At 43.3% G+C, this 26,520-nt stretch overlaps 1 protein-coding gene across 2 annotated transcripts in view; it reads left to right on the top strand.

Annotated features, from left to right (window-relative positions):
- The window catches only part of LOC110485973 (testis-expressed protein 2), a 68,343-nt gene that overhangs the window by 36,798 nt on the left and 5,025 nt on the right, over nt 1-26,520 (top strand). For both annotated transcript variants that reach the window (XM_021557245.2, XM_021557244.2), the window contains exons 4-9: nt 3,064-3,264; nt 5,541-5,865; nt 6,131-6,381; nt 6,515-6,679; nt 7,516-7,615; nt 17,448-17,574. In XM_021557245.2, coding sequence (XP_021412920.2) covers nt 3,064-3,264; nt 5,541-5,865; nt 6,131-6,381; nt 6,515-6,679; nt 7,516-7,615; nt 17,448-17,574 — 1,169 coding nt within the window. The remainder of the gene's footprint in view (nt 1-3,063; nt 3,265-5,540; nt 5,866-6,130; nt 6,382-6,514; nt 6,680-7,515; nt 7,616-17,447; nt 17,575-26,520) is intronic.

The following is a 26,520-nucleotide window of genomic DNA, read 5'->3' as shown; positions in this document are numbered from 1 at the left end:
AGCCTGGACTTGAACCCGGTCGATTATCTCTGGAGAGACCCGAAAATAGCTGTGCAGCGACACTCCCCTTCCAACCTGATAGAGCTTGAGACAATCTGCAGAGAGAATGGGAGAAACTCGCCAAATGTGTGCCAAGCTTGTAGCGTCATACCCAAGAAACTCAAGGCTTTAATCGCTGCCAAAGGTGCTTCAACAAAGTATGAGTAAAGGGTCTGAATACTTACAGTACCAGTCAAAAGTTTGGACGCACTACTCAGGCAAGGGTTTTCTTTATTTTTACTATTTTCTACATTGTAGAATAATGAAGAACACAGATGGCATCATGTCATAACCAACAAATCAAAAATATTTTAGATTCTTCAAAGTAGCCAACCTTTGCCTTGATGACAGCTTTGCACACTCTTGGCATACTCTTAACTAGCTTCATGAGGAAAGCTTTTCCAACTGTTTAGAAGGAGTTCCCACATCTGCTGAGCACTTGTTGGCGGCTTTTCCTACACTCTGCAGTCCAACTCTTCCCAAACCATCTCACTTGGGTTGAGGTTGGGTGATTATGGTGGCAAGTCACCTGATGCAGCAGTCAATCACTCTCCTTATTGGTCAAACAGCCCTTATACAGCCTGGAGGTGTGTTTTGGGTCATTGTCCTGTTGAAAAACAAATGACAGTCCCACTAAGAGCGAAAACCAGATGGGATGGTGTATCGCTGCAGAATGCTGTGGTAGCCATGCTGGTTAAGTTAACCTTTTTTTAAATTCTAAATAAACCACAGACAGTCACCAGCAAAGCACCAGCAGACCTCCTCTATGCTTCATGGTGGGAACCACACATGCAGAGATCATCTGTCTCAAATCTCAATTTTGGACACATCGGACCAAGGGACAGATTTCCACCGGTCTAATGTCCATTACTCGTGTTTTTTGGCCCAAGCAAGTCATCTTATTATTGGTGTCCTTTAGTAGTGGTTTCTTTGCAGCAATTCTACCATGAAGGCCTGATTCACGCAGTCTCCTCTGAACAGTTGATGTGTCTGTTACTTGAACTCTGAAGAATTAATTTGGGCTGCAATCTGAGGTGCAGTTAATTGCCGATTTCTGAGGCTGGTAACTCTAACAAACTTATCCTCTGCAGTAGAGATAATGCTGGGTCTTCCTTTCCTGTGGCGGTCCTCATGAGAGCCACTTTCATAATAGCGCTTGATGGTTTTTACGGCTGCACTTGAAGAAACTTGAAAAGTTCTTGAAATGTTCCGGATTGACTGACCATGTCTTAACTTGTTATGGCTGCAATCCTGATATCGGGATAAGTGTCATCAACAACTGCTGAATAGCATAGCTCTACATACAATAAACATTACTATAAATATGTATATTCATGAAATCACAAGTGCAATATAGGAAAACACAGTTTAGCCTTTTGTTAATCCACCTGTCGTGTCAGATTTTGAAATTATGCTTTAGAGCAAAAGCAATCCATGTTTATGTGTTTAAGTTTATCGATCGCACGATAAAACATTAAGTACACTTAGCATCAGGTAGCTCGGTCACGAAAATCAGAAAAGCAATCAAATTAATCATTTACCTTTGATCTTCGGATGTTTTCACTCACAAGACTCCCAGTTACACAACAAATGTTCCGTTTGTTCCATAAAGATTATTTGTATATCCAAAATACCTCAGTTTGTTTGGAGCGTTATGTTCAGAAATGCACAGGAAAGAGCGGTCACGACAACGCATACGAAAATTCCAAATAGTTTCCATTATGTCCACAGAAACATGTCAAACGTTTTTTATAGTCAATCCTCAGGTTGTTTTTAAAACATGTAATCGATTAATATATCAACCGCAAATTTCTTTCACAGTAGGAGAGGGGAAAACCATGGCTGTCCAAATTCTGTTGCGCAAGCAAAACTCATGTGACCACTTGACGCGATGTTATCGTTCTGGCTCATTTTTCAAAATAAAAGCATGAAACTATGTCTAAAGACTGACACCTTGAGGAAGCGATAGGAAAAGGAATCGGTTTCATATCCCTTTAAATGGTGCAAAGGGATTCTATGGAACATGGAGTTTTCAAAATAGAAGCCACTTCCTGCTTTGATTTTCCTCAGGGTTTTGCCTGCAATATCAGTTCTGTTATACTCACAGACAATATTTTGACAGTTTTGGAAACTTTAGTGTTTTCTATCCAATACTAGTAATAATATGCATATATTAGCAACTGAGACTGAGGAGCTAGCCGTTTACAGTGGGCACCTTTTCATCCAAACTACTCGATACTGCCCCTGCAGCCATAAAAAGTTAACGTTATGATGGACTGTCTATTCTCTTTGCTTATTTGACCTGTTATTTTACCAAGTAGGTTCTGTATACCACCCCTGCCTTGTCACAACACAACTGCTTGGCTCAAACGCATTAAGAAGGCTAGAAATTCCACAAATTAACTTTTAACAAGGCACTCATTCATTGAAATGCATTCCAGGTGACTACGTCATAAAGCTGGTTGAGAGGATGCCAGGCGTGTGCAAAGCTGTCATCAAGGCAAAGGGTGGCTACTTTGAAGAATCTAAAATATTACATATATTTTGATTTAACACTTTTTTGGTTACTACATGCTTCCATATGTGTATTCATGTCTTCACTATTATACTAAAATGTAGAACATAGTAAAAATAAAGAAAAACCCTGGAATGAGTAGGTGTCCAAACTTTTTGACTGGTACTGTATCTTAATGTAAAATTTCAGTTAAGTTTTTATACTTTTAGTAACATTTCTAAAAACCTATTTTGGCTTTGTCATTATGGGGTATCGTGTGTAGATAAATGAGGGTAAAAACGATTTAATTTTAGAATAAGATTGTAAACTAACCAAATTTTTTCAAAAAGTCAAGTGGTCTTAATACTTAACGAATGCACTGTATAGTCTACTGTACAAATAATTTTATTGCGCCATACAAAGTAGATGTGTTAATTGATTGATTGGTTTAATGTGTCATTGGTTGATTGTTCCACTGGTTTGTTCATTGATTTGATTGACCTGACTGATGTCTCTATCTCCCCCTGCAGGGCTGGATGAACGAGATAGTGAACTACGACCCGGAGACATACCACGCCACTCTGACCCACTCTGTGTATGTGAGACTGGAGGGCTCCATCCTGCGCCTGTCCACACCCAACCGCAACATCGCCCGGCGGGCCACCCATAACGAACCCAAGCCCGACGTCACCTATATCAGCCAGAAGATCTACGACCTCACTGACAGCAAGGTGGGTGCATTTAAAAAAATATCAAAAAGAGAATAAGGCAAAGGAGGTCAGAAGGGAACATTGTTTACATATGTGAATATGTGTCTTTACCTGTTGCAAACCATGTGAAGGGATTTTTTTTATTTAACTAGGATATTCAGTTAAGAACAAATTCTTATTTACAATGACGGCCTACTGGGGAACATTGGGTTAACTGTCTTATTCGGGGGCAGAACGACAGATTTTTACCTTGTCAGCTTGGGGATTTGATCCAGCAACCTTTCAGTTACTGGTCCACCGCTCTAACCGCCCCAGGGGACAGCGTGAGCAATGGGGAACCAATCACTTGTCTCAACAATGTCTGTGTGTCAGTCACCCCCTCCTTGGGGCCTTGGGGGATATTGTTCTCTCCCCTCGACCCCTTTTTAGCAAGGTGGAGATGAAGTAACAGCAAATGTTCTTAGTACTGAACAAAACAACAAGATCTTTGCATTTGGGGCCAAGGTCTGGCACAGGATGTGTGGGGTTGGTGTCCGGAACCATTGTACTTCATCTCTGATGTTGCGCTTATATAGTATATAACCCAGAGGCTCAATCCACTCAGTGGACTCTCACTCTATTCACTTTGTGGGTGGTGAGACCAGATCCCTTTATCAATACGTTTTTTAACTTCTCTTGGGTAGGGGGCAGCATTGGGAATTTTGGATAAAAAGCGTGCCCAAATTACACTGCCTGCTACTCAGCCATAGAAAAATAAGAAATAAAAAAGTAATATGCATATAATTAGTAGATTTGGATAGAAAACACTCTGAAGTTTCTAAAACTGTTTGAATGATGTCTGTGAGTATAACAGAACTCATATGGCATGCAAAAACCTGAGAAATAAATCCAACCAGGAAGTGGGAAATCTGAGGTTTGTAGTTTTTCAGCTCTTGCCCTATCGAATACAGTGTCTATGGGGTCATCTTGCACTTCCTAAGGCATCCACTAGATGTCAACAGTCTTTAGAACCCTGTTTGATGCTTCTACTGTGAAGTGGGGCTGATTGAGAGGGGAATGAGTCAGAGGTCTGCCAGCAGCCACGAGTCTTGCCAGCAGCCACGAGTCTTGCGCGCTCACGTGATAGTTAGCTTGCGTTTCATTGCTTTTCTACAGACAAAGGAATTCTCCGGTTGGAACATTATTGAAGATTTATGTTAAAAACATCCTAAAGATTGATTCTATACATCATTTGACATGTTTTTACGGACTGTAACAGAACTTTTGGACTTTTCGTCTGCTCCTAGTGAACGCGCTTCGTGAGTTTGTATTTGTTTACCAAACGCGCTAACAAAATAAGCTATTTGGACATAAATTATGGACATTATTGAACAAAACAAACATTTATTGTGGAACTGGGATTCCTGGGAGTGCATTCTGATGAAGATCATCAAAGGTAAATGAATATTTATAATGCTATTTCTGACTTCTGTTGACTCCAACATGACGGATATCTGTTTGGCTTGATTTGTCGTCTGAGCGCTGTACTCGGTTATTGCATGGTTTGCTTTTTCCGTAAAGTTTTTTTGAAATCTGACACAGCGGTTGCATTAAGGAGAAGTGGATCTAAAATTCCATGCATAACACTTGTATTTTTTAGCAATGTATATTATGAGTATTTCTGTAAATTGATGTGGCTCTGCAAAATCACCGGATGTTTTGGAACTACTGAACATAATGGGCCAATGTAAACCAATGTAAACTCCGATTTTTGGATATAAATATGAACTTTACTGAACAAAACATAAGTATTGTGTAACATGAAGTCCTATGCGTGTCATCTGATGAAGATCATCAAAGGTTAGTGATTAATTTGATCTATATTTCTGCTTTTTGTGACTCCTCTCTTTGGCTGGAAAAATGGCTGTGTTTTTCTGTGACTTGGCTCTGACCTAACATAATCGTTTGGTTTGATTTCGTCGTAAAGGCTTTTTGAAATCGGACAATGTGGCTGGATTTACAACAAGTGTATCTTTAAAATGGTGTAAAATACATGTATGTTTGAGGAATTTTAATTATGGGATTTCTGTTGTTTTGAATTTGGCACCCTGCAGTTTCACTGGCTGTTGACAGGTGGGACGCTACCGTCCCACGTACCCTAGAGAGGTTTTAATAATGTTAATATACTGATTGGTGATTGATCTTGTCTCTCCTCATTGTTAACTTAAAATATCCACTACAGCTCAACTTAATTTTGTGTTCCCATTAGACCCACACAGACACACCCAACTCAATCAAACATTCTATTCCCTCTCTAGATCTATCTGGTGCCCCAGAGTCTGGCCAGGAAGCGTGTGTGGAACAAGAAGTACCCTATCCGCATCGAGCTGGCCAAGCAGGACGACTTCATGTCCAAGGCAGAGGGCGACCACAGCGAAACCACACACGAGAGAACCACGGCCACAGGAGAGGCGACCGTGGGGACGGAGGAGGCCAAAAGGTCCGGTGGTCCTGAACTGACCCTGTACCTGTTTGGTCGGACGGGGAGGGAGAAGGAGGAGTGGCACCGGAGGATCCTGTTGGCCTCCAAGCCCCCCAAGACAGGGATGAAGAGAGTCACTGGTCTGCAGGGGAGTAAGACTGGTGAGTGGATGGATCCAGGTGCCACACACTCACTCACGGACCAACACACACACTTACACACACATTCTTCCGTACTAGTTATTTACAGGAAGTTATCGCTTGACTCAACATGTCTGGCGCTAGCATGCTTGCACAAATATAGTGTGACAATGTGAAAGCGACTGAGGGAAGTGCAAGGCTGCATTTGTATTTCATAATGCACATGCAATATATTGATCCAGCTGCATCGTACTAATATCTTGTTGATCTTTGACCCCTGTGGCAGCCTTGAGCTCCCACAGCCGCAGCAGCAGCCGGAGCAGTCTGGACGAGGTGCTAGCGTCTCAGCCCAGGACCAGGGACTCAACAGCAGGCATACCAGCCAAGACCAAGTCCCTACTGGACTACAGTGTCTACATGGCCACCCTGGTACCCCCCGAGACTGGCACTGCCACTGCTACTGCTACTGCCACCCCCATCGCTGCCACTAGTCCCGTAGTCCAGAGTCCACAGAGTAGCCCTGGGTCGGGCAAGAAGGTATACATTCAACCCCCTCTCATTTCTCACAACTGTGTACTATACTCTGTTGTTATACATCATTTCTGTAAATAAATCAAATTACAGTACACAGTTGTGTATTTATCTCACTTCTTGTGTACCCGCCTACCAGTTGCAGAGCAGCAGCAGCTTTGACCCTGTCGTTTTGCTGGGGGAGGAGGAGCCTGTTGCCTGGGTGAACTCTGCGATTGGCCGGGTGGCATGGGACTTCCTGGGCGAGCCCTACTGGGCTGACGTGGTCTCCAAGAAGATCCAGATGAAACTCAGCAAGATCCGGGTGGGTGGCCTTTGACCTCTCTTCTCTCACCTATGACCCTGTTGTGACAAAGGGCTCGTGTGTTTAAAAGAGCATTCTTACACTGTTGTATCTGTACTGTATTCTGTTACCACTGAGCTGCATATGTTCAACAGAGCAGATCAAAGGACACACAAAAAAGGGATGAAGAAGATGAGGTTTATTTGGCTCAGAAGGAGGGAAGAGGGGTAGAGAGAGAGAAGGAGCCATGCATTCCTAAATATAGAAAAAACACAAATAAAAAGAGACTAGGGGACTCATGCCTCTCAGTGGGTCCAGGAATGGACACACACACACACACACACACACACACACACTCTAAATGTCAGCCACTTCCGCTGTGCAGCCCCCGCTACAGGATTCATTGACTCCACACTGGGCTCAGAGAGAGAACCTCATTCCTCTCTCTCTCTCTCTCTCTCTCTCTCTCTTTCTCTTTCTCTTTCTCTCTCTTTCTATCTCTCTATCTCTCTATATATCCATCCATCTATCCCAGTTTTGTATCCTGGTCCTTCGATTATCCCTCCATGTTTCATCTTTGGGGTTGTTACTAGCCCCACGATAGCCCTTCGTCTGGTCCTATTCCCAATGTCGTGTGGTGATGTTGGCTGTTAGTCTTGTTGTCTCAGTTTCCGGCGTGAGGGAGTCGATAGGGGCCTTTGTGGCAGATGAGAATGACTGGGAGATGTAGAAGGAGTGAATGAGTGGCTTGTTACCATCAACCTCTAACTTGCACTTACTATACACCTGCAGCTGCAGATCCTTTGTGTGTGTGTGTGTGTGTGTGTCATCTACTTGACTGTTTCTTTCTCCCCCAGCTCCCCTACTTCATGAACGAGCTGACCCTGACAGAGCTGGACATGGGCGTGGCCACTCCCAGAATCCTTGGCGCCTCCAAACCCTCAGTTGACCATCAAGGTAAGAACCCTGGAAATGTGCTACTGTATTATCCATCAACCAAATCCTGACCCGTGAAGAAAAACTGCAATTCATTGTATTTTTACACGCACTCAAACACACATACTGTGCAACTAACACACACACACACTCGCTCAGCCAGGCTCCCACTGTGCAATGTGCTATTAGCAGGGTTGAATTCAACTTCACACCGCCCCATCGTTGCAATTGATCCCCTCCGCTGCGTGGTGCCATCGTGGCAGAGGCATCATGTCGAGCTGTGCTGTGTAATCTGTTTATTAGAATCACTCTTTCCTTACGAGAAGGCATGAACCGTAGATTCAGTCTAGCACGGCTCTCTATAAGCATAAGGGCAGTATTGTGAGAGTGGGTGTTTTTTATGTCTGTGTCTAATATGTTGACAATTTGGTTGGAGTCATATCAGTACAGGAATTCCAAGTTTTCTTATCTGCGGTGTGGTCTCATGTGATATGAGTTAAAGTGCTACACAGGTCCAGGATACATAGTCTCACACACGCACACTCTCGCAGGTGCGACCCACACACACACACACACACACACACACACACACACACACACGTATGGCGCACTGTTGATATACATCCTCTGATTACTCGCACACGCGACGCTACTGTTTAACAAGTATACATTTTCTCTCTTTTCACACACCCTCCACACTCGGCTCTGTCCTAGTACGGAAGTGTCGATGTGTCTTGTGACTACTCCCCACCCCGCCATTTCTCTGCCTAATAACATTGTAATATTAGGGCCCTGTGTTGAGTTCACCGGCTCTGTCATAAACCCTGGACCAGGGGACAACACCACCACTGACCGACACGATGTAATGCTAGCTGACAGCGTGAACAACAACCAAGAGACCACAGTGACAGCAGATATAGCAATGCTAACAAGTGCCAACAATAACACCACTGACCGAAACGATGTCATGCTAGCTAACAACAACCACAATTCTGTATTGTGAGACTATCTAAGAATAAGAATTCTAGCATTGCGTTCATCAACAGAGGGAGAATGTGCAATCCAAGTAGGGGCAATAGCTCAACCCAATACCACAAATGCCTTGCTAAGTACAACGTAATCAAGTCCTGAGCTGTTGAGTGGGTCACATGGTTATCTGTTAGACCTGAGTAAATAAAGGCTGAGGTACACTAGAGGGGTCATAGACTTGGCTGTTAGTTGCACAACCGGCTTCTCAGTACAGACACGTTGCAGTTTGTATAGCACAGTTGCGCAGAGGTTTGGACAATACATAATATTACTAGAGGTAAATGCCTTCACTTTGGTAGAGTGACTGTCAGTTGGTTGCTTTCTAGCAGAAGCAAGTATGTCTCTCGTAACATCTAACCATCCAGCACCTTCCATATTTGCACAGTAGGTAATCATTATTGGGTGCATACACATCACATGTCATTTCTGGGTACGTACACCCTTACGCACCACAGTATAGATTTTCCTGCATCTTATTAGTGTGTAAATATTAGGAGAGATGGCGTCATATGATATGTAGATCAGATACTTTACATTCTAGTAATGGCTAAAGATGACTGGCCCACTGAATGCCCCCCACTCCATTGGGGCATGGCCCTCCTATGGCCTCTAAATGACTAGGGCCCAGTCTTGAATCTGCTTCTCCCATGGGCTTGAGTTACAGACAGGAAGAGATAAACACTAGTGAAATAATGTGTGTTTCTGTGTCTGGCATTTGGGTTGTTGCTTCTCTCTCTCTCTCTCTCTCTCTCTCTCTTTCTACCCATCTCTGTCTTTCCACAGTACCCATCTTTAATTCTCCCAGTTTCTCTGTTCCCTCTCTCTGTTCCTCTCATTCTGTTTCTTCCTCTTTTTGCCGAACACTCTCTGTCTAGGTCTCTCGTTGTCTCCCCGCTGTTCCTCTGTGAGTCACTGCCACCATTGTTTTGTCATTTCTATCGCCCCGCGCTCCGATGTGACTTAATGACGGAGGAAATGGATTCCACCACAGGCTGAGAGGGGAACAGATTCTGTTGGATCAGAGTTGGAGGAATGCACTTCCACTACACTCAGGAGGACTGGGTTATGTTCGTTAGTCACCAAACAGTAAAGCATTGAGTGAAATCTGGAGGGGCTACTTGTACTTTTCCAATAAGAATGAGCACGACCCATTTTTTTTCTGGGTTGTTAATTGTGTTTCTTTTGTGAGTTGTTATGGGTTTAAGGAGTAATCTGCTTTCTGGGAAGATATTGTTTTTTTGCCTGATGTTATGCAATGTAAGATGATCTCAATAATATGGTGGTTCGATCCAACTCGGTTACAGAGTCCCACTATCTCGCAACCAAATGTTACTTAGTAATGATCATATGCTGCAACTTGGTTAACCGTTTCAAAATAGGCCCCCAAGTAAGTAGGGATTAGGTCGATATAAAACTCACTAACAGTAGAATTAGCTGATTTTCTATCAACAAATAACCTTTCATTGATTACATTTTAGTCTCTCAAACATGTTTTTATTTTGGCAACCCCGCTGCAGTGCCAATCTCCCACCCCCCCAGCCTGACCACTGAATACCACTGTTCTAGACTGAGGCTAACACACAGCTGAACTGGCAATGTGCAGGTTAACCGACAAATAATTGCTAGAATTCACCAACATTTGAATCATTTGCATTGGAACAAGTGTATGCAACTATAATGTTTCTTAGGGAAAAGATTCCTCTAGCTTACATTCTAAAGAAACATGTACATAATCCAGGGAGTTCGAGAGGCCCAGTTGGTAGTGTGCAGCCTGCCTGTCCTCCAGGCAGCGCCAGGTCTCTGCCTTCTGCCCTTACTGGAACTGCTGGGCAACCACGATCAATAAAACTCACTGGCAGTGGAATAGAGGGTGGGCCTAAGGACCAACATCTATCTGTCGCTCTCTCTCTCTCTCTCTGTGTGCACGTATACGTGCACTCGCTTGTATGCTTTTGTGTCAGAGTGTGTACTTTCCTGCGTGCTTTCACGTTGGTATCCTTCCTTCCTCTGAGCCTGTATGCATGGGAGTGCTCCGCTCGTCTGACTCGTCACCAGGCCAGCTCACCCCAATTAAGCCAGAGTTGGCTTTCAACGCTGCTCTCGCAGCTAGCGATTTGGGGCTCCTCTCCCCACGCCATCAGCCCTGCCTTCCCTAACGCTGTCGGACACAGCCTTATTATCACCAGGGCTCGCCAGAGCCACACACAGGGTTAGGCAAGGGCCACAAGTCCACGGGCTCTCTCTCTCTCTCTTTCACACCATGGGGATTTCGACGGAGTAGGTCTGAGTGGACAGGGCAGGGAGTGTGTTTGTGTGCGTTTGCTTGCCTCTGGTGTCACAGGGCTGCCTTGTGGTCACTTAGCACAGCTGGCGTTTAGGCTTGGAGACGACGGTGTTGAGAAAGAAGCACTAGCTTCTCCAACCCTTCCCCCTGGGAGTGTTCACCCCGTAGGCGGATGGTGTCACGAGTTGGTTGTCCTGCATAGTTCCTCGTTTTCTCAACCTGCTATGTTTCTGTGAAAGCAACATGAACAGTGAGGCTAAAGGTCGGCCCGGCACATTGATGGCTTGCTGGTTTTATGGGCTTTCAAGTCTCTTTATGGTTTTATGGGCTTGCTACTCTCTTTATGATTTTCCTCTCACTCAAGCATAGTCCTAGATAAATTACTTTTGGATGAAAGCACACACAAAAAATTGGCCTACAATAAGAATTGAAAATGAAACGAAATACTCACTGCTAATTACATTTGTACCAAAACTTTGTCTGTCTAGCTATCAAGTTTCTTCTAAGTGTAACTAGGCCTAACATCTGTCATTTCAAAGCCATGTAGTGCCATGCAGGACACCTTCAGTGGTCTTTCTGTACACAGTGTTCAAAGACATGCCATGATAAAGACGACCATGTGATATAGAGGATGTATGTTATTCAATTACAGACTCATACAGAGCTTCACTGTTTGGAGGAGGATATGAGTCTCTAATTGTTGTGTGTGTGTGTGTGTGTGTGTTATGTTCAGTCGTGGCCAAAAGTTTTGAAAATGACACAAATATAAATTTTCACAGTCTGCTGCCTCAGTTTATATGAGGGCAATTTGCATATACTCCAGAATGTTATGAAGAGTGATCAGATGAATTGAACTGAATCCCCCCCCCAAAAAATTCCTCTGCATTTCAGTCCTGCCACAAAAGTACCTGCTGACATGTCAGTGATTCTCTCGTTAACACAGGTGTGAGTGTTGACGAGGACCAGGCTGGAGAGCACTCTGTCATGCTGATTGAGTTTGAATAACAGACTGGAAGCTTCAAAAGGAGGGCGGTGCTTGGAATCATTGTTCTTCCTCTGTCAACCATGGTTGCCTGCAAGGAAACACGTGCCGTCATCATTGCTTTGCACAAAAAGGGCTTCACAGGCAAGGATATTGCTGCTAGTAAGATTGCACCTAAATCAACCATTTATCGGATCATCAAGAACTTCAAGGAGAGCGGTTCAATTGTTGTGAAGAAGGCGCCCAAGAAAGTCCAGCAAGCGCCAGGACCGTCTCCTAAAGTTGATTCAGCTGTGGGATCTGGGTACCACCAGTACAGAGCTTGCTCTCTGGAATGGTAGCAGGCAAGTGTGAGTGCATTTGCACGCACAGTTAGGCAAAGACTTTTGGAGGGTGGCCTGGTGTCAAGAAGGGCAGCAAAGAAGCCACTTCTCTCCAGGAAAAACATCAGGGACAGACTGATATTCTGCAAAAGGTACAGGGATTGGACTGCTGAGGACTGGGGTAAAGTCATTTTCTCCGATGAATCCCCTTTCCGATTGTTTGGGGCATCCGGAAAAAAGCTTGTTCGTAGAAGACAAGGTGAGCGCTACCATCAGTCATGTGCCATGCCAACAGTAAAGCATCCTGAGACCATTCATGTGTGGGGTTGCTTCTCAGCCAAGGGAGTGGGCTCTATCACAATTTTGCCTAAGAACACAGCCATGAATAAACAATGGTACCAACACATCCTTCGAGAGCAACTTCTCCCAACCATCCAGGAACAGTTTGGTGACGAACAATGCCTTTTCCAGCATGATGGACACCTTGCCTTAAGGCAAAAGTGCTAACTAAGTGGCTTGAGGAAGAAAACATCAATATTTTGGGTCCATGGCCAGGAAACTCCCCAGACCTTAATCCCATTGAGAACTTGTGGTCAATCCTCAAGAGGTGGGTGGACAAACAAAAACCCACAAATTCTGACAAACTCCAAGCATTGATTATGCAAAAATGGGCTGCCATCAGAGGATGTGGCCCAGAAGTTAATTGACAGTATGCCAGGGCGGATTGCAGAGGTCTTGAAAAAGAAGGGTCAACACTGCAAATATTGACTCTTTGCAACGACTTCATGTAATTGTCAAAAAAATCCTTTGACACTTATGAAATGCTTGTAATTATACTTCAGTATTCCATAGTAACATCTGACAAAATATCTAAAGACACTAAAGAGTCAAACTTTGTGGAAATTAATATTTGTCATGCTCAAAACTTTTGGCCACGACTGTACAGTGCATTCAGAAAGTATTCAGACCCCTTAACTTTCCCCCCCCCCCCAAAAAAACGACGTTACAGCCTTATTTTAAAATTGATTAAATTGTTTTTCCCCCCTCATCAATCTACACACTACCCCATAATGACAAAGCAAAACCATTTTTTTTTTTTTTAAATGTGTGTGTCTACACTACCGTTCAAAAGTTTGCCGGCACTCAGATATGTTCTTGTTTTTGAAAGCAAAGCACATTTGTTTTGTCAATTTTTAAAATAACATTAAATTGATCAGAAATAGACATTGTTAATGTTGTAAATGACTATTGTAGCTGGATACTGCTTTTTTAAATATTTTTTTTTAATGGAATATCTACATAGGTGTACATAGGCCCATTATCAGCAACCACTCCTGTGTTCCAATGGCACGTTGTGTTAGCTAATCCAAGTTTATCGTTTTAAAAGGCTAATTGATCATTAGAAAACCCTTTTGCAATTATGTTAGCACAGCTGAAAAGTGTTGTTCTGATTTAAAGAAGCAATAAAACTGACCCCCTTTAGACTAGTTGAGTATCTGGAGCATCAGCATTTGTGGGTTTGATTACAGGCTCAAAATGGCCAGAAACAACTAACTTTATTCTGGAACTCGTCAGTCTATTCTTGTTCTGAGAAATGAAGGCTATTCCATGCGAGAAATTGCCAAGAAACTGAAGATCTCGTACAACGCTGTGTACTACTCCCTTCACAGAACTGCGCAATCTGTCTCTAACCAGACTAGAAAGAGGAGTGGGTGGCCCAGTGCACAACTGAGCAAGAGGACAAGTACATTAGTGTCTAGTTTTGAGAAAGACGCCTCAAGTCCTCAACTGGCATCCCGGAGTCGTCTCTATACTGTTGACGTTGAGACTGGTGTTTTGCGGGTACTATTAAATGAAGCTGCCAGTTGAGGATTTGTGTAACTGTGATATTTCATTTTTTCATTTTTATAAATAAATAAAAACAAGAGATCACGTTTACATAAGTATTCAGACCCTTTACTCAGTACTTTGTAGAAGTACCTTTTGCAGCGATTACAGCCTCAAGTGTTCTTGGGTATTTCTCCCATTTTATGCAGATCCTCTCAAGCTTTGTCATGTTGGATGGGGAGCATCGCTGCACAGCTATTTTCAGGTCTCTCCAGAGATGTTCGATCTGGTTCAAGTCCGGGCTCTGGCTGGGCCACTTAAGGACATTCCGACACTTGTCCCGAAGCCACTCCTGCATTGTCTTGGCTGTGTGCATAGGGTCGTTGTCCTGTTAGGTGAACCTTTGCCCCAGTCTGAGGTCCTGAGTGCTCTGGAGCAGGTTTTCACCAAGGGTCTCTCTGTACTTTGCTCCATTCATCTTTCCCTTGATCCTGACTAGTTTCCCAGTCCCTGCCGATGAAAAACATCCCCACAGCATGATGCTGCCCCCACCATACTTCACCATAGGGATGGTATTCCTCCAGCCTTGAGGCTTGGCATTCAGGCCAAAGAGTTTAATCTTGGTTTTATCAGACCAGAGAATCTCGTTTCTCATGATCTGAGAGTCCTTTAGGTGCCTTTTAGCAAACTCCAAGCAGACTGTCATGTGCCTTTTGTTACTGTGGCTTCCGTCTTTTATAAGGTGAACCTTTGATCTAGTCTGAGGTCCTACCCTAACCAGAAACTGTGGATAGATGGTAGCATTCGCGCAAAACTGGAAGTGCGAACCACCGCATTTAACCATGGCAAGGTGACTGGTAATATGGCAGAATATAAACAGTGTAGTTATTCACTCCGGCAGGCAATCAAACAAGCTAAATATCAGTATAGATATCAAGTGGAGTTGCAATTCAACGGCTCAGACATGAGACGAATGTGGCAGGCAATCACGGACTACAAAAGAAAAACCAGCCACGTCGCCGAGACTGACGTCTTGCTTCCGAACAGGCTAAACACATTATTTGCACGTTTTGAGGATAACAGTGTCACCGACGCTTCAAGATGGCCACAATTGTTCCTGGACCCAAGAAAGCTAAGGTAACTGAACTAAATCACTATCACTTACTTCTCTCATCATGAAGTGCTTTGAGAGACTAGTCAAGGATCATATCACCTCCACCTTACCGGCCACCCTAGTCCCACTTCAGTTTGCATACCGCCCCAGTAGGTCCACAGACGATGCAATCGCCATCACTCTGCACACTGCCCTTTCCCATCTGGACAAGAGGAATACCTATGTAAGAATGCTGTTTATTGACTAGCTCAGCATTCAACACCATAGTACCCTCCAAGCTCATCATTAAGCTCGAGGCCCTGAGTCTGAACCATGCCCTATGTAAATAGTCCTGGACTTCCTGACAGGCTGCCCCCAGGTGGTGAAGGTAGGAAACATCACCTCCACTCCACTGATCCTCAACACTGGGGCCCCACAAGGGTGCGTGCTCAGTGTGTTCTCAGCCCCCTCCTGTACTCCCTGTTCACCCATGACTGCGTGGCCAAGCACGCATCCAACTCCAGTTTGCAAACGACACACACAACAGTAGTAGGCTTGATTACCAACCATGATGAGACAGACTACAGGTAGGAGGTGGGGGCTCTAGGAGTGTGGTGCCTTGGAAAACAACCTCTCACTTCAACGTCAACAAAACAAAGGAGATGATCGTGGACTTCAGGAACAGCAGAGCGTCCCCTCCCCCCCATCTACATCGACGGGACTGCAGTGGGGTAGGTGGATAGCTTCAAATTCCTTGGCGTACACATCACTGACAAACTGAAATGGACCACCCATACAGACAGTGTGGTGAAGGCACAAGCATTTCTCTACACCCGCAATAACATCTGCTAATCACATGTATGTGACCAATAAGATTTGATTTGAAGGTCCTGAGCGCTCTGGAGCAGGTTTTTCATCAAGGATCTCTCTGTACTTTGCTCTGTTCATCTATCCCTCTATCGCTTGCTAGGGCAAAGTTTCACCTATCCCTCACATCTCAAGGATAATCAATGGAAACAGGATGCGCCTGTGCTCAATTTCCAGTCTCATAGCAAAGGGTCTGAATTCTTATGTAAATAGTCTTTCTGTTTTCACTTTGTCTTTATGGGTTATTGAGTGTAGGTTGATGAAAGAATTGTAATTTGAATCCATTTTAGCGTAAGGCTGTAACATAACAAAATGTGGTTAAAGTGAAGGAGTCTGAATACTTTCCGAATGAACTGTATGTGTCTGTGTTTTGTCTTGATTGACTGTCTGATTAAGACCGATAGAATTCCCATCATTCCTGCTGTAGGAGAGGTACAAGTGATGTTTTAGTGGGAAGTCTTACTGTGTTGCCAAGAGAAAGTGTGTGTTCTCTTGCTCTCTCACACACACACACACACACACCAGCCTGCATCATCTATCAACCCATGAGTGCCCCCTAGTGGTGTAAAGTAGCACTCTCCCAAAGTACAGTTCTGTGTGTGTTACCGTATATGTGCTAGTGTGTGTTCACATGCTGTGTAATATTGTGTGTGATGGGCCCCCTGTCGGAGAACCCAGGCCTGCCCCATGCGAGGGGGGCTTTGGGCCGGGGCATTGATAGGAGATTTCTCTAACCCAGATTAGCAGGGCTGGGGCTTTCAGAAGAGAACCATGTTTATACAGCGAGCAGCACCCCGCTGACATCAAACGAGCCCTATGAGGGGTATCGCACGGTGTCCAACTGTTTCCCCTCTGTTCAAAGGGTCCTGTGATCTCTCCCTCTTTCTCTCCTTCTCTCTTTTTGTATCCCTCACTTCGGTTCTCTTCCACTGTCAGGCAATGAGAGAAAGATGGAGGGAGATTTGAGAGAGGGATGAACGTGGGGGTCCGAGATGCTTGTGGGAGGGGAAGAGGCAGGGGAGCGAGGAAGACTGGGCGAGGGAGGGAGGGAGGCAGAAGTGAATGGCAGACTTGAAGGCTAGTGTCCTGGAGCATTTGCCACAGACTGAGAACCTTTAGCCAGATCTACTCAACTTTTAGGCTCTGCAGATCTGGAAAGTTCATCACTTACTGTAGTTTCCAATTACTTTACCTGAAGCACTGCTTTTCAGCACTGATATTTTTCATACTACAGTCAATGGTGGTAGGTTACTGATCAAAGTTGGTTGAAGTAGTTTGGTTTGTCAAAATGATCATCTGATGTGCGTTCTTCCACTCCGTTGTGATTCTTCTAAACACACACTGAGATGTGCAATTGCGACTACACACACGGACACACAAACTTGTCGTCTCCCGCCCCACACATACTCACAATGACCTACGTCTGTCTGTCTGTCTCTCTCCCCCAGGTCTGTGGTTTGACTTGGAGATTTCGTACAGCGGCTCCTTCCTGATGACCCTGGAGACCAAGATGAACCTGATCAGACTGGGGAAGGACGGCGACTGTATGCGCTTCAGAGACATCAGCAAGGATGGGTAAGGGGAAGGAACGGTCCTCACTAAACACTACACTGACTGGTGTGTGACCTACTCTAATAATGATTGTAAACATTTTCTTGAAACAACTGTTAAAGATTCACACTGTTTTCCTCCTCTGAACACATGATAATGACAGAATTAGCTTTCCACGGGGTCAGGGGTTAGCTACACTTCTCTTTTAACTCGTCTTCTGTACACCACCTTTTTCTCTGTCCTTCCTTCCTTCTGTTCCTGGACGCACACCCTTACATGGATATTTTCTTCACCTGGTGAGTGCAGCGTTTCTCTGGGGCCTTCTCGTTTCCATTTTCGTTCCATTTCAATCTGTTTTTGTGGTCATTTCATTACATATTTCATCACACAAATCATCAAGGAACCTACCAGGTACAACCTTAAATCTGTAAACAAGGGCACCCTCATAGACGTCATCCTCACCAACTGGCCCTCCAAATACACCTCCGCTGTCTTCAACCAGGATCTCAGCGATCACTGCCTCATTGCCTGTATCCGCTACGGAGCCGCGGTCAGGCCACCCCTCATCACTGTCAAACGCTCCCTTAAACACTTCCATGAGCAGGCCTTTCTAATTGACCTGGCCCGGGTATCCTGGAAGGACATTGACCTCATCCCGACAGTTGAGGATGCCTGGTCATTCTTTAAAAGTTACTTCCTCACCATTTTAGATAAGCATGCTCCGTTCAAAAAATGCAGAACTAAGAACAAATACAGCCCTTGGTTTACTCCAGACCTGACTGCCCTCGACCAGCACAAAAATATCCTGTGGCGGACTGCAATAGCATCGAATAGTCCCCGCGATATGCAACTGTTCAGGGAAGTCAGGAACCAATACACGCAGTCAGTCAGGAAAGCTAAGGCCAGCTTCTTCAGGCAGAAGTTTGCATCCTGTAGCTCCAACTCCAAAAAGTTCTGGGACACTGTGAAGTCCATGGAGAACAAGAGCACCTCCTCCCAGCTGCCCACTGCACTGAGGCTAAGTAACACGGTCACCACCGATAAATCCATGATTATCGAAAACTTCAACAAGCATTTCTCAACAGCTGGCCATGCCTTCCGCCTGGCTACTCCAACCTCAGCCAACAGCTCCGCCCCCCCCGCAGCTACTCGCCCAAGCCTCTCCAGGTTCTCCTTTACCCAAATCCAGATAGCAGATGTTCTGAAAGAGGTGCAAAACATGGACCTGTACAAATCAGCTGGGCTTGACAATCTGGACCCTTTATTTCTGAAACTATCCGCCGCCATTGTCGCAACCCCTATTACCAGCCTGTTCAACCTCTCTTTCATATCGTCTGAGATCCCCAAGGATTGGAAAGCTGCCGCAGTCATCCCCCTCTTCAAAGGGGGAGACACCCTGGACCCAAACTGTTACAGACCTATATCCATCCTGCCCTGCCTATCTAAGGTCTTCGAAAGCCAAGTCAACAAACAGGTCACTGACCATCTCGAATCCCACCGTACCTTCTCCGCTGTGCAATCTGGTTTCCGAGCCGGTCACGGGTGCACTTCAGCCACGCTCAAGGTACTAAACGATATCATAACCGCCATCGATAAAAGACAGTACTGTGCAGCCGTCTTCATCGACCTTGCCAAGGCTTTCGACTCTGTCAATCACCATATTCTTATCGGCAGACTCAATAGCCTCGGTTTTTCGGATGACTGCCTTGCCTGGTTCACCAATTACTTTGCAGACAGAGTTCAGTGTGTCAAATCGGAGGGCATGCTGTCCAGTCCTCTGGCAGTCTGTATGGGGGTACCACAGGGTTCAATCCTCGGGCCGACTCTTTTCTCTGTATATATCAATGATGTTGCTCTTGCTGCGGTCGATTCCCTGATCCACCTCTACGCAGACGACACCATTCTATATACTTCCGGCCCGTCCTTGGACACTGTGCTATCTAACCTCCAAACGAGCTTCAATGCCATACAACACTCCTTCCGTGGCCTCCAACTGCTCTTAAACGCTAGTAAAACCAAATGCATGCTTTTCAACCGTTCGCTGCCTGCACCCGCACGCCTGACCAGCACCACCACCCTGGATGGTTCCGACCTTGAATATGTGGACATCTATAAGTACCTAGGTGTCTGGCTAGACTGCAAACTCTCCTTCCAGACTCATATCAAACATCTCCAATCGAAAATCAAATCAAGAATCGGCTTTCTATTCCGCAACAAAGCCTCCTTCACTCACGCCGCAAAACTTACCCTAGTAAAACTGACTATCCTACCGATCCTCGACTTCGGCGATGTCATCTACAAAATTGCTTCCAACACTCTACTCAGCAAACTGGATGTAGTTTATCACAGTGCCATCCGTTTTGTCACTAAAGCACCTTATACCACCCACCACTGCAACTTGCATGCTCTAGTCGGCTGGCCCTCGCTACATATTCGTCGCCAGACCCACTGGCTCCAGGTCATCTACAAATCCATGCTAGGTAAAGCTCCGCCTTATCGCAGCTCACTGGTCACGATGGCAACACCCATCCGTAGCACGCGCTTCAGCAGGTGTATCTCACTGATCATCCCTAAAGTCAACACCTCATTTGGCCGCCTTTCGTTCCAGTTCTCTGCTGCCTGTGACTGGAACGAATTGCAAAAATCGCTGAAGTTGGAGACTTTTATCTCCCTCACCAACTTCAAACATCTGCTATCTGAGCAGTTAACCGATCGCTGCAGCTGTACATAGTCTACCGGTAAATAGCCCACCCATTTTTACCTACCTCATCCCCATACTGTTTTTATTTATTTACTTTTCTGCTCTTTTGCACACCAATATCTCTACCTGTACATGACCATCTGATCATTTATCACTCCAGTGTTATTAACCTGCAAAATTGTAATTATTCGCCTACATCCTCATGCCTTTTGCACACAATGTATATAGACTCCCCTTCTTTTTTTTTCTACTGTGTTATTGACTTGTTAATTGTTTACTTACTCCATGTGTAACTTGTGTTGTCTGTTCATACTGCTATGCTTTATCTTGGCCAGGTCGCAGTTGCAAATGAGAACTTGTTCTCAACTAGCCTACCTGGTTAAATAAAGGTGAAATAAAAAATTAAAAAATAATAAAAATAAATATAGCTTCCATCCCATCTAACTGACATTGTGAATGGGTTCATTTTTGTCAGTGTTCAGACTGTGTGTCCTCATGTGAATTCTAAATCCAAAGGGGATCTCAAGAGGATGCATCAGTCCATACTCAATCAGTGTTTTCCATTAGCGCCGGCTAATCAGCCAATTTACAGACTCATTTTCAGCTTGCTACATTTTCCACTTCATATTAACTACGTTACTTTTCATTTAAAAGTTTAAATGGGCTAGTCCGTCGAACCCTGTCACACTCGAATGGGCGATATGCATCTTCTAAAGAGCTATTGGTAGGATAGGCGCCTGTCAGTCACGAAGCGAGCGATGACAGGGCAACGCAGCAGAGAGGAACATGCGAAGCGAGAGGTTTCACTCTCACCCCCAAATTTTCCAAAATAATCCCAATGCGTTTCTATGGGATTATTTTGGACCGACGCTTGTCGCCTATCGAGTTTCTTTACACAGAGTTGGTAGAGAGCTTGATGCTCGTGATTTTGCTGTCCTATGTAATATACAGTTGAAGTCAGAAGTTTACATACACTTAAGTTGGAGTCATTAAAACTTGTTTTTCAACCACTCCACAAATTTCTTGTTAACAAACTATAGTTTTGGCAAGTTGGTTAGGACATGTACTTTGTGCATGACACGTAATTTTTCCAACAATAGTTTACAGACAGATTAATTCACTGTATCAAAATTCCAGTGGGTCAGAAGTTTACATACACTAAGTTGACTGTGCCTTTAAACAGCTTGGAAAATTCCAGAAAATTATGTCATGGCTTTAGAGGCTTCTGATAGGCTAATTGCATAATTTGAGTCAACTGGAGGTGTACCTGTGGATGTATTTCCAGGCTTACCAAACTCAATGCATCTTTGCTTGACATCATGGGAAAATCAAGAAATCAGCCAAGATCTCAGCCAAAAATTGAATACCTCCACAAGTCTAGTTCTTCGGGAGCCATTTCCAAACACCTGAAGGTACCACGTTCATCTGTACAAACAATAGTACGCAAGTATAAACACCATGGGACCACGCAGCCGTCATACAGCTCAGGAAGGAGATGCGTTCTGTCTCCTAGAGATTAATGTACTTTGGTGCGAAAAGTGCAAATCAATCCCAGAACAACAGCAAAGGATCTTGTGAAGATGCTGGAGGAAACGGGTACAAAAGTATCTATATCCACAGTAAAACTACTCCTATTTCGACATAACCTGAAAGGACGCTCAGCAAGGAAGAATCCACTGCTCCAAAACCGCCATAAAGAAGCCAGACTACGGTTTGCAACGGCACAACTGCACACTCTTAAAAACCAAACCTTTTAATACATTTTTCTAGATAATGTGGGCTATTTACTTCATATTTCTGTTTTAATTCAATACATAATTTGAAGAACAAACATCAATGTGGCATTTCATATCTTGCAGTTAAACTGTAAAGTCTTAGACCGAGACAATATTCAAAACGGCTAACAATACACTGAATTCATATATTTTCAGTCTTTCTGCACAATACCACAACAAATGTTTCCAATCTGGGAGAAAAACTTGATAAAGTATTCAATAATTCAATGTACCAGAGGCCACCAAAATAGAGTTCCTTCAATAATGAGCTCTATTTTGCCCCCAGGATCGGGGGAGCCTAGCTGGCAATTTTATTTCTATTTGGCTGGCTACTCTATGTACTTGTGGAAAACACTGCTCAATCGTTTGACCACCGGAGGGAATCTTTGAGAAGCATTTGATAGTATTCCGTATTGGCATTACCGGAGAATTTAAAACATTTTTTGCAGTAACATAGTATATGGGATTGATTTAAGAAATTTGGCTTAATTCATTTGATTAATATTATGGTGTTTCTATTCAGGGAAAAACGAAACCCTCAGGGTTTACGTTAGGATGGAATGGAAAATATGGCGCTGAACAATGTGACAGTCAGGAGGAGGCTACAGGATTGGAGGATTCATAATGGTTTGCCTTCATTAGACAACTTTGTTTCAATGTTTCTGTAAATCAGTGATGTTTATTCCCATAGTAATTCGTTATGGATCCATAACTAAATCATCAGCTGCATTTTGACAGTGTCTTTTAAAATAGTTTTATTAACGAAATGTAGTTTTGTATATTAGGCTACTGTGCAGTCTATAATACATACTGTAGTAAACGTGGAAAAGGGCCTAATTCCTTACATAAGGGAGAGGCCATGTCTGTACTACAGAGTGCGGGAGACCGGGGTTCAAATCCCCGTTGGGGAGGAAGGAGTAGGCTGTCCTCCTGTCCCAGATGTGTTATTTCATAATTGTGATGTCTTCACTATTATTGTACAATGTAAAAATATAGAAAAATCTTGGAATGAGTAGGTGTGTCCAGACTTTTGACAGGTATGGTTAAATAAAGGTTACACTAAGAGCATAACATTTCTGCACCCTAATTTTCAAATTATTGTCTAACCAATACCCAAATGGAGATTAAGTGAAAATAAAAATCTCATTGATTTATCAAGACCAGTCCCCATGCTTGCCTCAGAGCAGGGCGAAACGGTGCTAAAATAGTTGTAGGCTTTTGCTTGTATGCTCTTTAAATAAATAAGACCAACATCATTTTTAACAGCACATTACTCAACACTAGTGAGACTCATTTCGCCTATGGTAGGCCTACAGTACATCGAAGAAAAAAATTATAATTCAATGACGAGACTCTCCGCCAAATAATTACATTTAGAGGATTGGAGGACTCTAAATTAATATCTGAGGGGTATTTTCCATTAGGATCTGTGATAATATCTGAGAATATCTAAGGGGCTTTTATATCATTCTAAATTAAATCATAATAATAATAATAATAATCACTTTGTTTAAAAAGTAATGAATGGCTACACCTGCTACAGTTGTGATGTCTTCACTATTATTCTACAATGTAGAAAATAGTAAAAATAAAGAAAAATCCTGGAATGAGTAGGTGTGTCCAAACTTTTGACTGGTGCTTAATTAATTGGATTAATATTATGGTGTTTCTATTCCATGAAAAATGAAAAACCATCTGGATTTCTGTTAGGATGGAACGAAAAATATGGCACTGTACAACATGACAGTACAGTACTTGGCTATTTAGGTAAAGAATCCCTGTGTCGAGGTGACGAGAGACCGGGGTTCAAATCCCCGACGGGGAGGAAGTAGGCTTATCTCAGAGTCCCCATGCTTGTCTCAGAGCAGTGTGAAACAATGCTAAAATAGTTGTAGGCTTTTGCTTCTAACTTCAATATGCTCTTTAAATAAGACCTACACCATTTCAAACAATATATCTACAAATGTTTTTTCCAAAGATTTGACTCTCCGCCAATAATTACATATAGAGGATTGGAGGACTCCATATTACTAAGGGGCATTTTCAGTTAGATCTGTGAGAATATCTAAGGGGCTTTTATATAATTCTACATTTATTAATAATAATAATCACTTTGTTTAAAAAGTTATGATATTTTGGAGATTTAGTTTTCATGTAACCTAGAGTGAGCGAGGGGAAAAAGGCAATTCTTGAACATGGGGTGAGACATTCTCAGTAATTTGTAAATAATGGCAGTTTGTTATTTAGAATTATTTATTTCTGGAGAATCCGAACTTGTTTATTTAGCAGACATCACTTGCTTATATTCAGCCTACACATATAAGAATATCATGGAATATTTGAAAAATGTTGTTTCTCCATGCTTGTCTCAGAGCGCCACGAAGCGATACACCGGGAAGGCTAGATATTTTGTGCCCACTCGTGATCTCTCTCTTCGGTTACTCATCCTTGGAATAGCAGAGCAGCATAACGGTCCGGGCGGCCATTGCTGTGCCTGGTGAGCAGCAGTTGGTCAAGTTCTGTTGTCAGAAGAGGAATGGGAATGTCAGTGTGAACCGAAAACCTGACGAACCGTATGTTGACTCAATCTCATTCATCGCCCTTTTCAACGCCTGAGTGAGTCAATGATTTCAATGATTCGACTGACAAACAAAGAACTTTGTGTCCTGCGTGCCCAGGCATGGATCAAAGCTGGCGAGACATTGAATAACGTCATCTTCACAGACGAATCAACCGTGGAAGAAGATCAAAAATATTAACGAAAGCATAAAGATGTTGATGAAGAAATTTTGTTTTGAGTTAGATATGTAACACTAGAGTACATAAGCATCGAATACATTGCAAATTGAGGGATTTTCACAACAGTAGGCGGGCTATAAAAAGTATATTGTCCTGCTAATAGGAAAGATTTGATTGATGAGCTACATTCTTTATTTTAACCACAATGTCACACACAATTTGTATCTACCTTTCCAATTACTTTTAGAGTTTGGGATTTACAAATGTGCGCTTTTAATTATTAGTTACGTTGTTTTAGTGCGAAGGCGGAGATTTTTTTTCTTTAAATTATTGTTTTATGTAGGATGCTACATTTGACCAGTTGCAATTGTAAGTAGGCCTAACAAAATCAAAATCTAACTTCTACTCGGCTGTTAAGCCTCATAGCCTTCCTCAGCCAGTTAACCTGTCTAGGACACACGTCCCCCCCCCCCTCCCCTCCAACATTCCGCTGAAAAGGCAGCGCGGGATATTCAACATTATTTTTTTTAAATATTTTACTTTCACACATTAACAAGTCCAATATAGCAAATTAAAGATAAACATCTTGTTAATCTACCCATCGTGTCCGATTTTTAAAAATGTTTTACAGTGAAAACACAACATATATTTATGCTAAATCACCACCAAATCCCCAAAAACACAGCCCTTTTTCCCAGCCAAAGATAGTCACAACAGCAGAAATAGAGATAAAATGAATCACTAACCTTTGATAATCTTCATCAGATGACACTCATAGGACATCATGTTACACAATACATTTATGTTTTGTTCGATAATGATGCCATCTATTTTGTGAAGTGCACCAGTCCCTCCTGCAGCAAAGCACCCCCACAGCATGATGCTGCCACCCCCGTGCTTCACGGTTGGGATGGTGTTCTTCTGCTTGCAAGCATCCCCCTTTTTCCTCCAAACATAACGATGGTCATTATGGCCAAACAGTTCTATTTTTGTTTCATCAGACCAGAGGACATTTCTCCAAAAAGTATGATCTTTGTCCCCATTTGCAGTTGCAAACCATATTCTGGCTTTTTTATGGTGGTTTTAGAACCGTGACTTCTTCCTTGCTGAGCAGCCTTTCAGGTTATGTCGATATCTCGTTTTACTGTGGATATAGATACTTTTGTACCTGTTTCCTCCAGCATCTTCACCAGGTCCTTTGCTGTTGTTCTGGGATTGATTTGCACTTTTCGCACCAAAGTCCATTAATCTCTAGGAGACAGAACACGTCTCCTTCCTGACCGGTTATGATGGCTCTGTGGTCCCATGGTGTTTATACTTGCGTACTATTGTTTGTACAGATGAACATGGTACCTTCAGGCGTTTGGAAATTGCTTACAAGGATTAACCAGACTTGTGGAGGTCTAAAAATAGGCACTGAGTTTGAAGGTAGGCCTTGAAATACATCCACAGGTACACTTCCAACTGACTCAAATGATGTAAATTAGCTTCTAAATCAGAAAATCAGAAGCTTCTAAATCCATGACATCATTTTCTGGAATTTTCCAAGCTGTTTAAAAGCACAGTCAACTTAGTGTATGTAAACTTCTGACCGACTGGAATTGATACAGTGAAATAATCTGTTTGTAGTCAATTGTTTGAAAAATTACTTGTGTCATGCACAAAGTAAGATGTCCTAACCAACTTGCCAAAACTATAGTTTGTTATCAATACATTTGTGGAGTGGTTGAAAAACGAGTTTTAATAACTCCAACC

Source organism: Oncorhynchus mykiss, chromosome 13 (genome assembly GCF_013265735.2).
Source record: "Oncorhynchus mykiss isolate Arlee chromosome 13, USDA_OmykA_1.1, whole genome shotgun sequence".
In the NCBI taxonomy this organism is placed as follows: domain Eukaryota; kingdom Metazoa; phylum Chordata; class Actinopteri; order Salmoniformes; family Salmonidae; genus Oncorhynchus; species Oncorhynchus mykiss.
The sequence above is the reverse complement of the archived record's forward strand: the minus strand, read 5'-3'. Positions and strand labels throughout refer to the sequence as shown.